The 15,655-nt window shown below is 40.2% G+C and overlaps 1 protein-coding gene and 2 non-coding genes across 5 annotated transcripts; all 3 read right to left on the bottom strand.

The window, feature by feature from the left end:
* Positions 1 to 1,035: 1,035 nt before the first annotated feature.
* Positions 1,036 to 15,642, bottom strand: LOC135116061 (protein broad-minded-like). 3 transcript variants are annotated; one of them, XM_064033288.1, is made up of 11 exons: positions 15,306 to 15,642; positions 8,609 to 10,787; positions 8,062 to 8,232; positions 7,135 to 7,304; positions 6,595 to 6,768; positions 5,670 to 5,861; positions 4,829 to 5,106; positions 4,322 to 4,483; positions 3,206 to 3,389; positions 2,640 to 2,852; positions 1,036 to 2,124 (listed from the first exon to the last, which is right to left on the bottom strand). In XM_064033288.1, exons 2-11 carry the CDS (start codon positions 10,719 to 10,721, stop codon positions 2,011 to 2,013), a joined length of 3,771 nt encoding a protein of 1,256 aa, XP_063889358.1. In that variant the 5' UTR covers positions 10,722 to 10,787; positions 15,306 to 15,642; the 3' UTR covers positions 1,036 to 2,010. The 3 variants fall into 3 exon arrangements, with proteins under 3 accessions (XP_063889358.1, XP_063889344.1, XP_063889351.1); XM_064033274.1 differs by lacking the exon at positions 15,306 to 15,642 and adding an exon at positions 12,918 to 13,188; XM_064033281.1 differs by lacking the exon at positions 15,306 to 15,642 and adding an exon at positions 12,936 to 13,188.
* On the bottom strand, positions 13,626 to 13,697 carry Trnac-gca (transfer RNA cysteine (anticodon GCA)). Its single transcript has one exon. It is a non-coding gene; the product is annotated as a tRNA-Cys (tRNA).
* On the bottom strand, positions 13,788 to 13,859 carry Trnac-gca (transfer RNA cysteine (anticodon GCA)). The gene has a single exon. It is a non-coding gene; the product is annotated as a tRNA-Cys (tRNA).
* Positions 15,643 to 15,655: the final 13 nt, after the last annotated feature.

The raw sequence follows: 15,655 nt of genomic DNA, 5'->3' as shown, positions 1-15,655 counted from the left end.
TACTTAGGCCTAGGGTGGAAACGTCAATAGTGCTGCAACATTTTTCTTTGCATGGACATCCTTAGAAGAAAATTAATATTAAGACAAAGACAGAATATTAGTTAATTTGACCTTCTGCCTAAACAACTATTAAAAATAAATAAATAATTAATTAATTAAAACCAGATGACCAAAGAGCTCTCCGGTAATGAAAGTATGAAGCATAAAACAAAGAATCTAAATATTAATTTCGTATATATTTCGTTGTTCCTTCTTTAATATTCTTATAGGAAGTTCATCCTTACAAGACTTTCCTTACTTACATTTGACGTGTATAAGTTAGGTATTATAAACACTGGTGGTAATAATATCTGAACAGCTCAATATTGTGGATCTTAATTAGCATCAAGATTTAGCTTTTATCTGTAATGGTTTTAATTATCTTAGTCTGCCAGTTCCCTCTTTATCTTTTTTGCTTCGCTCTGATCCTCTTTTCCCGACTAACCTCTTCATTTTCTTATTAACAATCCATTTCTAGTCTTTGATTTCCTTTTTTTCCTTCACTTTACTTTTAAGTTCTTTTCTTTTATTTTCTTGATTCCTTTTGCATTTCATTTTTCTTAATGCCCTCTCGCATTTTCATTTCCACTTCTATTATTTTTCTTTAATTTTCTTAAAGGTCTCTTTCTTCTCTGTTTTCTTCGATTTTTTTTTCCTGAATGTCCTCCTCTAGCTTTCATTTTTTTTTTTTTTTTACTTCCTCTACCTCCTTCTGTGCTCTCAGCCCTGTCAACAGTAAGAGATGACTGAATGGAATGAATTTAATACAAACAGTTAAGATGGTGAGAGGGGAAGAAGGAAGGGGGAAAAAAGAAGGAAGGGAAGTGAATTTGAGTGTTAGAAAAAGTCATGGAGGCATTATTCCAAGAGGTGGTGGATAAGTGTACCATTTTCTCCATGCATGAACCTGTTCCTTACAAATAAAGCATAACTATAATTTCAGTCCCTGGTAAAACTTTGATAACATAACACATGGGGTAATGACACGCCTGCAGGTATAAAAGCAACTTTATTTCTGTGGCGTGACTAGAGTTGTGATGACTAGACCATATTAACAGTGACTAATAAAACCACAGGCAAAGTAATGAATTGCTGGCCATGAATCCTTGAACAACAATTTTTCTTTATAATTACTGGAATGATCTGATATCTACTTTACCACAACACACTCCTTACCAGCAAAACAGATCTACTGAAATCTTCAAATCCTGGCACTCAGAATTCCCCAACATTTGGTCTATTTCTTTTTTATCACATAGTACAATGGGGTGTACGATGTGGGTGTAGTATGGTGGGCCAGAGGACTACCCTCTACCACTAGGCAGTCGATGGGGCTAAGAGTGGGAATGATGTGTATGTGCGTGAATGTGTGGCACCTTGTCTACACTTGGTATACAGAATGTAAACCTATTTGTGTATCTTCCTTGTACACCTGGACGGAATGGACAGACGTCCATGACTGGACGGAATGGACAGAACAGAATAAGGTACAAGTGGACGGATTGGATGGAATGGAATAAGGAACAGGTACTTCCTACACAAATACAGAGGAGGAAATATTTGTCTCTGATCAGGAAAGTTTCATAATCTTCATTATGACTCACATAAGATTAAGGAGAGATGTTTTATAATCTCATCTCTTACTTTTAACAAGCAGTTATTGAGGTTTTTCAGAGTGTTTTTATAACTGCAATGATAATTTAACAAAGATTCTAATAAAGCAATGAGAAAAAACACCATGAGAATATAACTAATCATCTCTGTGGCCTCTGAAACGACAACTGATGAAACAAAATATTTAGGAATATGAAACTACTTGAGCTTGACATTTGCAGATTGTGCACAAGCATCTCAGGAGGTCTCACCATGTATTACCTTAACGACTGTCTTGTTTCAGTAATGTTTTGTGCTTTGGTATAATGTAATGTGGTGCCACAATAGGACTAGAGGTGCCCCAGGGTGGTGGTGCTGCTAGGGGTTCAGGGGCTTGATAAGGGCAGGCAGCACAGTGCGGCGGTGGCGGCGGCACAGTGCCTCCATGAAGCCCAGTTGCTCACCTGCACGCCATCCACTGATCACACATGTCTGCAGCACGGAACACACACAGTACAGTACACATCTATTTTCTTTTTATAAAACCCGAATTGCATGAAAGAGTCTTGCAACCTAACTCTACCTAAACAATACCCTAAAAAAGTACCATAAATAACTAACTGAGGACTGATTTACAAATATCTTTATTTAAAAATTGAACATGATAACTTAAGATAAGAATTAAGATGGTAGAATTAAGTATTGCATGGAGAGTCTCAGAGTGAATCCTTGGTATCAACATGCATTGGACATCCATTCCTCTATCATCTACAAGTATGTTCCTAAAAACTGAAAAGTCACTATGCCATTTATACTTCAAGGTATTCACAGATCCAGAGTGTTCCCTACCTAGATGCTCAGACTATCATGACATGGTATCTCCTCAACCCTCTGTTGCCTGCCAACCACTGGGATTTGAGGAGACCTTTGCTGTGCAGTGGAATTCTTATAGATTAATAATAACAATGTTGATGTAGTAATGGTACTATCAGGAGTCCATGACCTACCTGCAAAAGAACCAGTGCCTTGTTGCTGCTGGCCTGCTTGATAATAGTGTCCTGTAAGTGCTTGACCAGTGCCACCAGGAAATAAATGGTATAGTCTGGGCCAAGCAGCAGCACCAATACCAGGTAGTGGCACACCTCAGCCCACGGCAGCACACCCAGGAACACACACCGCACCCACTCTCCAAGGACACTCCACAGACACATGTCATTGGCCTGGTGACAAGGAGACAATGAAAGGTTGAGTGTATGGCAAAAGGCCATTTTGTATATTTTTGTTTGCTTTATTCTAAGAGTCTCCTGCATGGAACATGTGATATTGATGATTCTGTAAAAGTGCTTGTTTGTGGTCTGATGACAAAGGGACAAGGAAAGATTGAGTGTGCAGGATAAGAATGAACTTTATGTTTGCCTTAACTTGATAGATGATATTACAAAGATACTTGTTTGTTCTGATTCTTGTGGTGAAGTTGACCATTTCTCTATTTCCCAACAGCTACCTCATTAATGCATATTATCTAACATTACCTGATGCCTGTTCCTAAGAACCTCCCACAAGAAGTACTTACCTCTAAAGCCATGTACACTGTTGGAATTTCTATGCTGACAATAAGCTGAACATTATGAATGATGCCAGCAAGGACCATCTCTCCAGGCAGTATCTTGTAGGTGTGTGAGAGGGAGTCTGCAAGGGCTGGCCACAGCACAGCCCCAGCCACCAACCCTCCCAGGCTGGTGAGGGCAGCAACACACCTGCAAAACACCACACACAATATTTTGCAATCAGACACAAATTTGCAATATACCACATACAACACTGTCATCAGAACTGTGCTTCTGTGCTCATATCCTGCCTGCAGAGCACACATGTGATGTCTAACTGTGGCATAATTATGATATATGAGTGTGGTGACCTCAATATTGGATGTATATATATATATATATATATATATATATATATATATATATATATATATATATATATATATATATATATATATATATATATATATATATATATATATATATATATATATATATATATATATATATATATATATATATATATATATATATATATATATATATATATATATATATATACATACAGCATAAGTGATCAGTTTTACCATAAAAAACTAAGACTGGGAACCAGCATCAGTAAGACTGTGCTACAAAGGTGAGTACCACCAGTGGTTGGAATCCTAGGACTTCAAAATGTGCATGATGGATTAATTGGGAATAAACTCTGACAGAAAATGCCCTAACTTTCTTTTTTATGTCAAAAAGTATTCTTTCTGTTGCATGCCTTGCCTCAGCTAACCTCCTTTTTTTTTTGAGGAGACAACCATGGTATGTATATGTATGTATGTATTCTTTCCCATTCAAAATATGACAAAGGCCATTACATATGCATGACTTATTTGGTAAATTTGAAATACATACCTTTATTAAGAGTTGGTGAACACTGTTTCTTGCTTATACCCATCCTTCCATAAATATACAATAAATGTTCTTGCTATAAAACAATACCATTAAAATATTCAACCTAATTCATCTATACAATTAATGTTGTTTCCGTGACGTTCTAAAGCATACCTTAAAGCAATACCTTAAAAAGCAGTCTTAAACACACCCTCTATGCAGTGTCAATGCCACAAAAGTGACTTGGCTCAATGGCTCACCTGTCAAAGCTGCCCCCATACACCAGGAAGAGTGCCAGCGTGAACCAGTCACACTTGTCACACAAGCCACGAAGAACACTGGTTTGTGTGTACTTGAGTACATCCATCAGATTCTCTCTGATACTTCCACTGGCAATAAGGAGCTGCAGTTCACTTCCATACCTATAAAAACATACGCATTAACACCTTTCCATAAAAACACAGATGAAGATTCTTACACTACCAACATATTTTCAGAAAGAAAAGGCCATGTAAAATAAGCACAAGGAGTCAATAACAGCTTTGAACATGTTTTCATAGCAGAGTCACTTCATAAATTCCAAACACATTTTCGTCCAGACAAATGTCTACCATTTTTATTTATCTATTTTTTCTTTTATACATTTCCATTTTCTTTCCATCATATTCATGCATAATTTCCTAATTCCAATACAATATTTTATCATTAAAAATCTATATTGAGTTTCTACACTTTTATGTGAAGTGGTCACAAGATACACAATTCACCTTAGGACAAGCTCAGAAGCAAGACATTGATATTCTGGGAGTTCTTGCAGGTCAGAACTTTTACTCCTGTAGAGGCTCTGAAGACTTTCATTCCCAACAGGTGAAGAAGATGACCCTGAGGAAAAGCTCCATCCCTTAGAGGGAACAGTAGGAGAGGCAAGGCCAAGAGCAGCTCCTGGAGAGGGAGGCTGAGGGACTTGGAAGCCAGGCAGAAGTTCCTCAGGGCATGAGAGGAGAGCACGAACTGTCCGGTCTATGAGGTCCATGACAAGCCAACTCTGTCAAGTGAGGGTGAGAGTTCATGCCTCATAAGTTAAATCTGTGCATAAAAAGCTTCCTTAATATTTTTTCCTCAGCACATTCCTGATCATTTATTGTCAGCAATGTAAAAATGGTGAAAATAAACAAAACTGGAGATAAATAGTCTTAACTTGAAGGCATATAAGGTGCATGTGTCTTTTTGCTACATGCACACATTTTCAAATGAAAATCAAAACAAAACTCATTAGCTGATAATCAATACAAATGCAGTGACAGATCAGTAAGGGCTGGCCAGACTTCACTTAAGCCTTGGTAATTAACTTAGATCAGTAATGTGTTAGACTTGTGGTATTGTGAGTATCCTGTCAGTCATTCGATCTCTAGTGATGGCCTATCATGGCCAATTAATTTATCCTGCCTTTAATTTCTGTTTCTATAAAAAAAAAATTGCCTTAAACAGGTATGAAATGGTTAATTTATGTCGCCCTTAAAAGATTTTCTTATAATAATATACCACAAAAGTAATGAAACTAAATGTAATTCTCATAAAAGATGTAGTTTGTGCTGTAATGCATGCTACCTTAATTTCTTCTCCAGATTTCAAGACAGAACAGACAGCTTTGCGACAGTGACTCAGCCAGCCCACATCATGCAGGCCGTGGCGTGTGTCTGACAGGAAGCGCCACACTTCATTTTGCTTCTTGTGCATGGAGCGGATGGGCTTCTCAGGAATGTAATCTCTTGGGGGAGGATACTGACTGAAGAGTGCAGGCTGTAGAAAGAATGTAGTAGGCCTAATGCACATATGAAAAAAATAATAATAAACAAATAAATAAATCAAAGCCATCAACTTCATTTAGCTTCCATTTTCAAATCTGGATGCTTGACTAATCTTTCCATACAAAGGGGGTTGAGAGAATCACAACCCTAATGGTATTACTCATTAATGCCACTATTACAAGTGAATATGAGTGACTTAGTCTCTTTGCAAGGCAGTGGGCCACTGCTGCCCAGTTCAGGACATATTTCACAACAAAAGTTATCTTACACTGATTCTGTATACAGATCACAACTGGTTTCCTGATGGCATGGAAATTCCTAAAATAATGCAAACACTAGCTAAGTATCCTTACTGCATGAACCCAATATGTAAAATTATAGAGGATACAGTATGCATCTAAATCTCACCTTTTCATCTTCCATCTTTTAACATTCAACAATCTTAGTCTGTGTTTTGAAAAGTTTAGGACTCCCATAAGGATTATTTTCAAAACCAAGAGCATTTATAATGTTAAGTCTTCATAATTTATTTTTTCCATTGATAATACAGAAACTTTAACTATAACCAAAATCATGAAAAGATCTCAATAATTTCCACTACTGAATGTTAAAATTAGTTGAGATAAAGCTCCAAAACATTTGAGAATACAGTGGTCATCATAATCCAGAGAGCCATGGTGTTGATGAAGTTTAAGATCTGGCCCCTCAATGCCTCAAACACTCACTGTGCAGAAGGGAGTGATGCTGTCCAAGGTGTGTGGTGGCAGCAACCTCTCCCCACTGCCACCAAGCAAGTATGACTTCACCAGAATGTGGTTGCGGAGGATGGAGTTCTCATCTACAGCTATAGCTTCCCCTTCTCCAATCCTCATTTGCATTTGTTGTGCAAGAAGCTGTTCCTACAAATGTAAACTTATGAGTTCGAGACAAAATTTTACTATCTTGAAAGAGTAAGAAAAGTCTTTAGTAAAAATCCTGAAATTTCATGCAAGACACATGGTGTAAATGCTATGGTATTATGCATAATAAAGTAACTCAGAAGTAGCTTGTACTGTTATGTACACCAAAACCACAGTACCCTGGCACTCACATAAAATCTTCAAATGAAACAATCTACATTGGATTTCATCAAACATGAAAATACAAAACTGGTTATATTTTTTACATGGCCTTATCCTCAGTATCAAGGTCAGATATTTGGCAGGAAGTAATTATGCAAACACTTAATATAGATAAGACTCAGCAATACCATTCAAACACACTACCTGATATCCCAGGGAAGCTTGGAGGAATGCCACAGCATCTGGGACAGCTGTGGCAGAGACCAGAAGTTGCTGGGTGATGGTGTGAAGTTCAGATTGAAGCTCACCAGGAGAGAAGAGTGCCTCATAGAGCGGCTCCTGCAGACCCTCTCGGCTGAAGACCAGACGAGTGCCTGTGGTGCAGCAGGGCACAGATGGTTACAGGATGTTACAACTGTATGTGCTTATAAGAATAGTGACAGACAGTCCAAATCAAAATCCTTTCAGGTCTCAGTGATTACTTACCCATATGGCCTAACTGGTAACATGTTGGGCTCACATGTTTGCCTTGAGTGTCTTGCCAGGGTTCAGCTACTAGTGATGACCTCTCAAGGTCAATTTATCCTGCCTTCAGGTCAATTTCTTAAGATACTTCTGAGGAGCTCATGATATGAATAACTGGCAATGTGATATAATCCACTGTTTTCAAGCATCCCCATATCTATGGATATGACAGAGAAAACTTCATCCTTCCAATACATACTGTGCTCAGTGACCAACAGTCAAAGCACTCATACTGATTCTTTTTTTCCATGTATTCTTAAGTGATTTACACAACTTAAATTAAAAAATAATGATTCCACAAAATAAAACCAACAAATATAAAACTGCACTGATAAGTACAAGGAACTCCGTAATGGACAGGTCTAGTACCATTCCAGTAGCATATATCATTGTTAAATAATATGGGAGGGAGAAGAAAAGAGATAAAACATGAGAGAAAATGTGGGACAGCTCATACCTAAGAATATTCCATAACTACAACCAATTAATAGAGGAAAAAGGAGAAAAAAAGGAGAGATCTGCAGAAAAATGGAATGCTTTGGTAGTAATAGAGGAGGAAGAAGGAAATATGAGTGAATATAACAAAAAGTGCAGGGGAATTATTACCTTGGAATGTGGCCAGGAGTGTCAGGAGTGGGCCTAATGCCTCCGCCATGGCTTCCTCCCTCTCATCTTGCAGGAGTGGCCGGCCCTGTGCCTGCTCCTCACCCCTCACCACCTGGCTCAAGATGTCCCACAGTGGGCGAACAATATTCAGGCTACCCAGCAGAGAGCAACCTGAAGGAGAATGTTGTGTTAGTATGCAGCATATCATCTGTTTATATGTGCACTATGAGGGTAAAAGACTCAATTGGTGTGTAGCATCACCATGTTTGCTGAAGCAATGTCTATGTTATTAAGGTGCAATTCTTTTTAGTAGATAGCTTTGTTTATAAATACTGATGTTGTGAAGAAGAAAGCTCTACTATTATGCAGCATTACAGAAACAAAGACATTGGTCTAAAAGATGCCCATGAAAGAGAATGGCTGGCAGATTGCTAAAGGTAAAATGAGTCTAACCAAGATAAACATCAAGGCCCAGGTGAACTTTGGTCACCTTTGACTCTTCTGAGTAAAATCGAAGTATGAAAAACATAAATGTCTTGGAGGTTACCTTGCTGAGATGAACAGATGTGTGCAAGGATCCTTGGGGTAAGGCCACCCTTCCTCACTAGCTCTGGCATTACCCGACTTAGGGCAAGGGGCAGCACCCCTTCTCCCTCCAGCAGGAATACTCCCCTAAAGGACAGTAGCAGTGTAGTGAGCAGAGGGAGTGACTGGGGCACACTGAGGACAAGTGGCTCATAGGTTCTGCAGCCATCACCTTGTGGAAACCTTGCTTGTGATCCTGCTCGACTTCTTGCCTTCAAGTGTCCAAGGAAACCTTCTATGAAAGGGTGATCAATGCACACATGAATCCCAATTGGGGAGGCAAGCAGGCTACTGCAGACACTTATGCTGAGTTGCTTTAGATCTGAGCCAGCACGCTTGCTCTTCATCAAGAGCAGGATCAAGTCCAGCACCTCACAGGCTAGACTGCTTGAAATTCCTGACAACCCAGATTTTGAGCTTGCTTTTCTCTTCCTCCCTAAAAGTATGTACCTCTGACCCAAATGGGTTGAAGTAATAGCATCAAGCAGGAGCAAAACAGCTCTGATGTAAGAGCAAGAACCTCTTATCTCTGAGTCTTCCTGTTTGGCTTGCCCTTCTTCAAATCTGCTCACTCCCTGTAGTAGTGCTTCTACAATACCAGCATCACAAACAACAGAACACCTTGCTTCATCCTGAGAGCAAAACCTGCATAGCATATCACAGATTTTTGAAGTTAATAGTTTAGATATATTGTTGTTTACTGCTTTAACCAGTGTCTGGAGTATTCCCTGAACAGTCACCAGTTCATCTTTAGAAGGAACATTAACTGGGAAAAGTTTCCTCCCATCTAGAAAACTCAAGACAGTCAAAATAAGATTGATACTGTGGATAAACTGCAAGTATGCAACAAAGCCTGCACTTAGAAAATCTTCACTTGCTTCTGAATATGGGATAGGAATGCAACTCTCCAAGTACTTGATGCAATGAGACACAGAGTTCAGGAGCACCACTGAGTTGCTCTTCATGGCAGCAAATGTTTTAGTCCTGCCCCATTGGCCGTGCAGCCACCTTTTCAGCCAGGAGGCATCAGGGTCCACCACACTGTACATGTCCAGCACTGTCATCAGCTGCAGATCCCGGCTTGGAGGTTGCAATCCCAAGAGTCTTATTGTGGCCTCTACCATGTCATCAACATATCTCTCAGGATATCTAATCCAAATGAGAGGTAACTCATTTTGAAATTCAATTAATATTTTTAGGATTCTTATCAAATTTTCACAGGTCTTCAAATGAATCTTTTCTCCTCGAACAGGAATTTTAGCAACATGTTGCTTGAAGAAATAAAATCCTGCCACAGCATCTAGAAGGTTCAAATATGCTTCCTTGACAGCATTGTGGACCTGGGAGGTAAGCAGCCGGCAATGAACCTTCAAGGACTTGTCAAATATTTCATCACATTCTTCAAAAAGGCAGTCTCTTAATCCCTTCCGAATGTCAGGCCAGCCATCTTGCATCACTGGTTCCCCAGGGCTTACTGAGATAAGGATATTTAATGAATCATTTCGCGACTCATAATCTCTCTTGCCTGTCAGGCTTTCTGCTATATTGTCATACTGAGCTGGGTGCAGGAACATCAGCCCAGACTGATTGAGGGAGGAATTTAGGGAGGATTCATTTGACTCATTTGGACTAACACTATATGTGGGATCATCATCATCATTACCAAACATTCCAGTAACAATTTCATCATCAAAATTTTCAGAAATGTTGTGGATGGAGTTCTCAAGGCTCAACTTGGTATTTCTGACAAAGTCTCCATACTTAGAATCATCAAGAATTTTTTCCACTAAGAAATCAACTGGATTTTCAGAATGCATCTTTCCTTTTTGCTCCTGGAGATAATGAGCTACATGTTCTTCAATGGTACTGGTCAGACTTTCCCGCATCCCCATCCTTAAGCTTTTGACCAGGTGCAACTTGTGAAAGGATGGATCCATGTCTGCTAAGTACATCAGCATTTCTGAGGTATTGTCAGCAGTGCCTGCAAGGTATATCATGGGGTCCATGTGTGCCAGTAGGTCCTTCACCTGCTGCTTGGATCCTATTGCTTTGTCTTCACTGGCTTTGGTTTCCATGATGCAGTAGAGTGGTCACTGTCTGGCTCATTCAAACTTTTTGTGTCCTCACCATATATAAATTACCTATGAAAGATACAATTATTAGTGCTACCCAAAATATACGCACATAAATGAAAAGTTATCTGAATATACAAAAGTATGCGGCCCCTACCACTTGGAGTGGCATTCTTATGGCAAAAAAGGGATAGTGTTTTCTGAGGTAAAATTGTGTACATACAAAGTAACAGGCAACCCCCTCCCATTACACCATCAGCCAGCAGAGTGGAGTGGGAGGGATAGCCTAGCCTAAAGCACCCATGCCACTGTGGGAAGAGGATGCTTAGGTATTCCCTTCTTTGTGACCTTGCCTTTTTTACACTGGTTTTCTTAATTTCCCTAAGGGCTGTATCATTACCTGTGTGCCTACAAAGGAAGTGACTAAAGAAGTCATTACCCATATCACTGGACTAAAGAAAGCAGGCCATGGAACTAAAGAAACCAATAAATTGTTGAATGTGGCCAAGTCCAAAGTCAAGAAATACATGGTGTGATTTCAGGAGGGAGGAGGGCTGGAGACACCATCCCAGAAGCCTAGGACAGGGTATCCTAAGGAAACTTCTTGAAGGGCTTTGAACATCACAAAGTGCACCTTAGAGTCAAATTCACAAACACCAACAAGATCTCTGAAGGAGAGCAACCCTGAAGTGTTTGGGGAGACTTCCATGTGTACCATGTCACATATTGTGCAGGAGTTAAATTACAACAGCCACACACCAAGGAAGAGACCTCTTCTGTGAAAAGCACAGAGACATTGCAAGGTTGCCTTTTGGATGAAATATCTTGCCTGGGGTGAGGACTGGCTCTCAGTGTTATGGTTAGATAAGGCTACATTTAATGTTACATGTAACCGTGGAGGACAAGTGTACCAGCAAAAAGGCAGTGATCCCCTCAACCCCTACTATGTGCAGCACACAGTAAAACACCCAGACTCACTCATGGTGTTGGGTTGCTTTACTGGAATGGGTCTGGGGAAACCTGTTATTCTTCTAAAGAATGTCAAAGTTAACCAGCATGTCTACCTGGAGCTGCTGTGTGACCATCTGCCCAATTATTTTGAGCTCACCAAGGCCTGCGTCTTCCAGCAAGATGGTGCCCCTGCCCACACAGCAAAATCTATGGCCCTGTAGCTCGAGGACTGCATGGTACCCTTTATGAATGACTGACCAGGCAATAATCCAGATTTAAATCCTGTGGTACATTATCAAGACAGATTTAGAGGGGAAGGATTTCAGTTCAGTAACCAAGCTTGAGGCAGCCATTCATGAGTCCTGGTACAATATCTCACTTGATACACTAAAGAACCTTGCTCTGTCACTTCCTAGATGTCTTGAGAGCATAAAGATGAAGAAAAGCAATCTACCAAGTATTAAAATGTAAATTAAACACATTCTTTCACATAAATTCCTCAATGTATTCACTGATAAGCTGTGTGAGAAATCAAGGGTCGCATACTTTTGACTAGTATTGCAAATATATTCTACTGTGACAGGTTAAATAACTGCAACCAAATTAAGCCAAGTTTTCAAGATATGTCCAAATTTGGCATAATTTGGCTTCCCCCATCCTAAAACCCCACTTTCCCACCATGTCACCAAGCTTGTTGGGGATAGAGAAGATAAAGAAGATGGGATGTATTAAGTTAAAATGCAATTTTACCGGTTAGGATAGCATACGGGGAATAAGGGCAGCAGAGACACCAAATTAGCAAGATTAATGACTTCAAAAGTTAGGATAGTGTAGTGACAGGCTGGGGTGGAGGATATTCCCTGTTTGTTGACTATTTTGTTAGGGATTTCCTCCCATCCCCTCAAAAAGGGTATTTTCTCCTTATAATTGAGATTTCCCAAATTTGGCCTCCCCACCCTAAAACCCCGTTTTCCCACAAGATCCCCAAGCTTGCTTGTCCTGAATAGGGGAGACAGTAGAATACATAAGGACCCGAGATTGTTAAGATTTACCCATATTTACGCTGATTGACTAATCTAAGAGGTAATGGACACTTCAGGAACACCACATCCTAAACCCCCCTTAATCTATTCAAAGGCAATCATCCCCTATTAGAGACGAACAGGCCATCACTCTATAATTCAAGTATGCTCCCTTAACTACCGGTGTTTCCATAACTAGTGTCGTGTCATAAATCACGCTACTTACACTTCTTAGTGTACATACTCCACCTCCATCAGCTGTGTCTCCGCCGCCTTCCTTTCCTCCCTCAGCTGACACACACACACACACACACACACTACATAAACGTGACTACAAAGGAAGTATTATGGTATAACCTGACTTCATTAATGTCTTACAATTCTAAGTTCATAATTTCTAGTCATGATACATAATTTTGATATAAAAATCAAGAAATAAAGGATAAAATTGGTGTCAAGATTCCAAACGCGCCTCCGACGACCCCCGGCAGCTGTTTCTGTGTGTTTACTGTTTACCTGTCAGATTCAGGCAGTACAAGCAATTGTCTGTCAAATGTCACGAAACACTGCTGCGAAATAAATAAAAAGACATGTCTATTTCTCTCTGTGATAATGCTAAGTGAACTGGCAGCTTCACAAATGTTGGATATCCTTAATCTTATGGAAAGGAATGCTGTGCAACATGCAACATGAGTTCAATCTTTAAGATGCGTATTTACTTGGATGATGTGTCCTCTGACAGAATGTTTGAAATCCAGTGGCCATATCCCTGGAAATATATCTCTGGAGGATTACTGAATGAAGTAGTGCGGTCTGTTTATACTGGTGGCAAGAACACTGCATTGCCGAGGAACTTGACTTCTGTGGTAGTTACAAATATATATACTTGTGACTAACAGGGGTAATAGTAATGCCAGCATCAGCGAAAAAAATTAGGGGGCGCCCGGGTTTGAACCGGGGACCTCTCGATCTGCAGTCGAATGCTCTACCACTGAGCTACACCCCCACATACAGATTAATCTATTGCATACTTGATATGTATATTTTTTTTTTCTTCTTTTTACATGAAATTAAGAATTAAGACAAAATAATTTGTAGGGGGCGCCCGGGTTTGAACCGGGGACCTCTCGATCTGCAGTCGAATGCTCTACCACTGAGCTACACCCCCACACGAGGACAGAAGAAATGCTGATAATAGTATCTCTGACTGACAGACGAATTCTAAAATACACTTTTTCTCTCTGATTTCTACGGAAATACCACAAACATTATTTTGAGAGAGAGAGAGAGAGAGAGAGAGAGAGAGAGAGAGAGAGAGAGAGAGAGAGAGAGAGATTGTCCTCGCCAAGACGGATTGAGTGTGCACCATCCACTTCTTGCACGCAAGGCCCATGGAAATGAAGATCTTAAAGAGAAAGACAGTCAATGTGTGTCTGAGGCCAAGCCGATATTATACCTCTTTTGGCCGGTCTTGATTCTTATTTTGAACTGAGGTACGATGGGTCGAATATACAATAATTTGACAACAGGAGGGAGTGAAAGCATATTCCTCCATGTGACCTCGAGATGACACGGGTGCGATTGATGGAGGTCCATGGTTGGTGGCGGCCCAGACTGAGCACTCCTTCGGACAAAATGATACTTACTATTAAGTATTTCATGGTGTCATTGTCATCAGTGCTACCACTGTTGTATCGACGTTATTATAATCCATATTGTTATTATTTATCTATCTATTTATTTATTTTTTTTTCAAGATGTTGATCGTGATGATTCTTGTATAAATTTACATGATGGTACAATAGCCAATATACGCGGCTACTACTACTACTACTACTACTACTAATAATAATAATAATAATAACTGACATCACTCCCCCTCCACCACCATGCACTTCCGCCACCAAAAAAGAATACTGTTACTGATTAAAATCACTTCTCGTCTTCACAAGATTAAACAGAAAATGCCACAAGCAACAGTAAATGAAACGGCGGTGCATGTCATTCACTGTTCATACTAACGCAACGAAACATACATCGTTTACTGCTCGTAGTATCTTCATTAATCTATTTGAGAGGCTCTTCAGTTGCCCGCTGGGAGACATTTCTATCCATCAACCATACTGACCTCATAATCTATCTCCCGAATTCCCTCTTCTCCTCCAATGCCAATATACACTCCTCTCCTCCTAAACAAACCCACATTTCTTCTTTTCTATACTAATCTGCACTTCTCTTTACCTTGCCATAACGTAAGTACATTTCTTCTTCTCTGACCCACTCTAATCCACACCCCTCCTTTCTATCTCATACTAACCCACACTTTTAATTCCCTCCATTACTAATCCGCAGTCCTTCCCCTCCAATAACTCACATTTATTCCTCTCTAACCAACATCCCTTCCTTTCCCGCCCATACTAACACACACTCTTCCTTTCCCCTTCCCTATTTTTTTTCTTCAATCGATCAATCCTTTACCCCCAAGACTAACCTCTTCCCTTTCCAGTAATAACCTACGTACAAATTCCCCTCCTATTCTAATTCACAGTATCCCTTCCCTTATGTTCCATTTCTCTGTTCCTCCACGCACTTCCTCTTCTACAATCCTACTTACCCACATGGAAGTCTTGAAACAGACTCGGTGCCGCGGCCTGGTGGTGGTGGTAGCAATGGCTGGTGCAGACACGAGGCATTGACGGCATCGCGTCACGGTGGAGGCGATTACTTCACGTTTGGACCAGCAGGCATGAAGGTATTAAAAATGTAAGAGCATCCTTTGTTGAGTGGAGGCTATTATGAGAGATACACGCTCGTCACGTGCTGCATCAGCCACTGCTGAATGTAGAGAGACCACAAAGGTTCATCCTAGCGGAGGAGAAGCATGTGCAGGCCGGCGTTGAAGGTGGCGGTGGTGATGATGGTGAGGATCATCTTTGCGCAGGATCCTCAGCCAGGTGAGTTTCA

Source organism: Scylla paramamosain, chromosome 3 (assembly GCF_035594125.1).
Source record: "Scylla paramamosain isolate STU-SP2022 chromosome 3, ASM3559412v1, whole genome shotgun sequence".
Lineage (NCBI taxonomy): Eukaryota > Metazoa > Arthropoda > Malacostraca > Decapoda > Portunidae > Scylla > Scylla paramamosain.
Note: the sequence above shows the minus strand (reverse complement) of the source record. Positions and strands in the feature narration are given on the sequence as shown.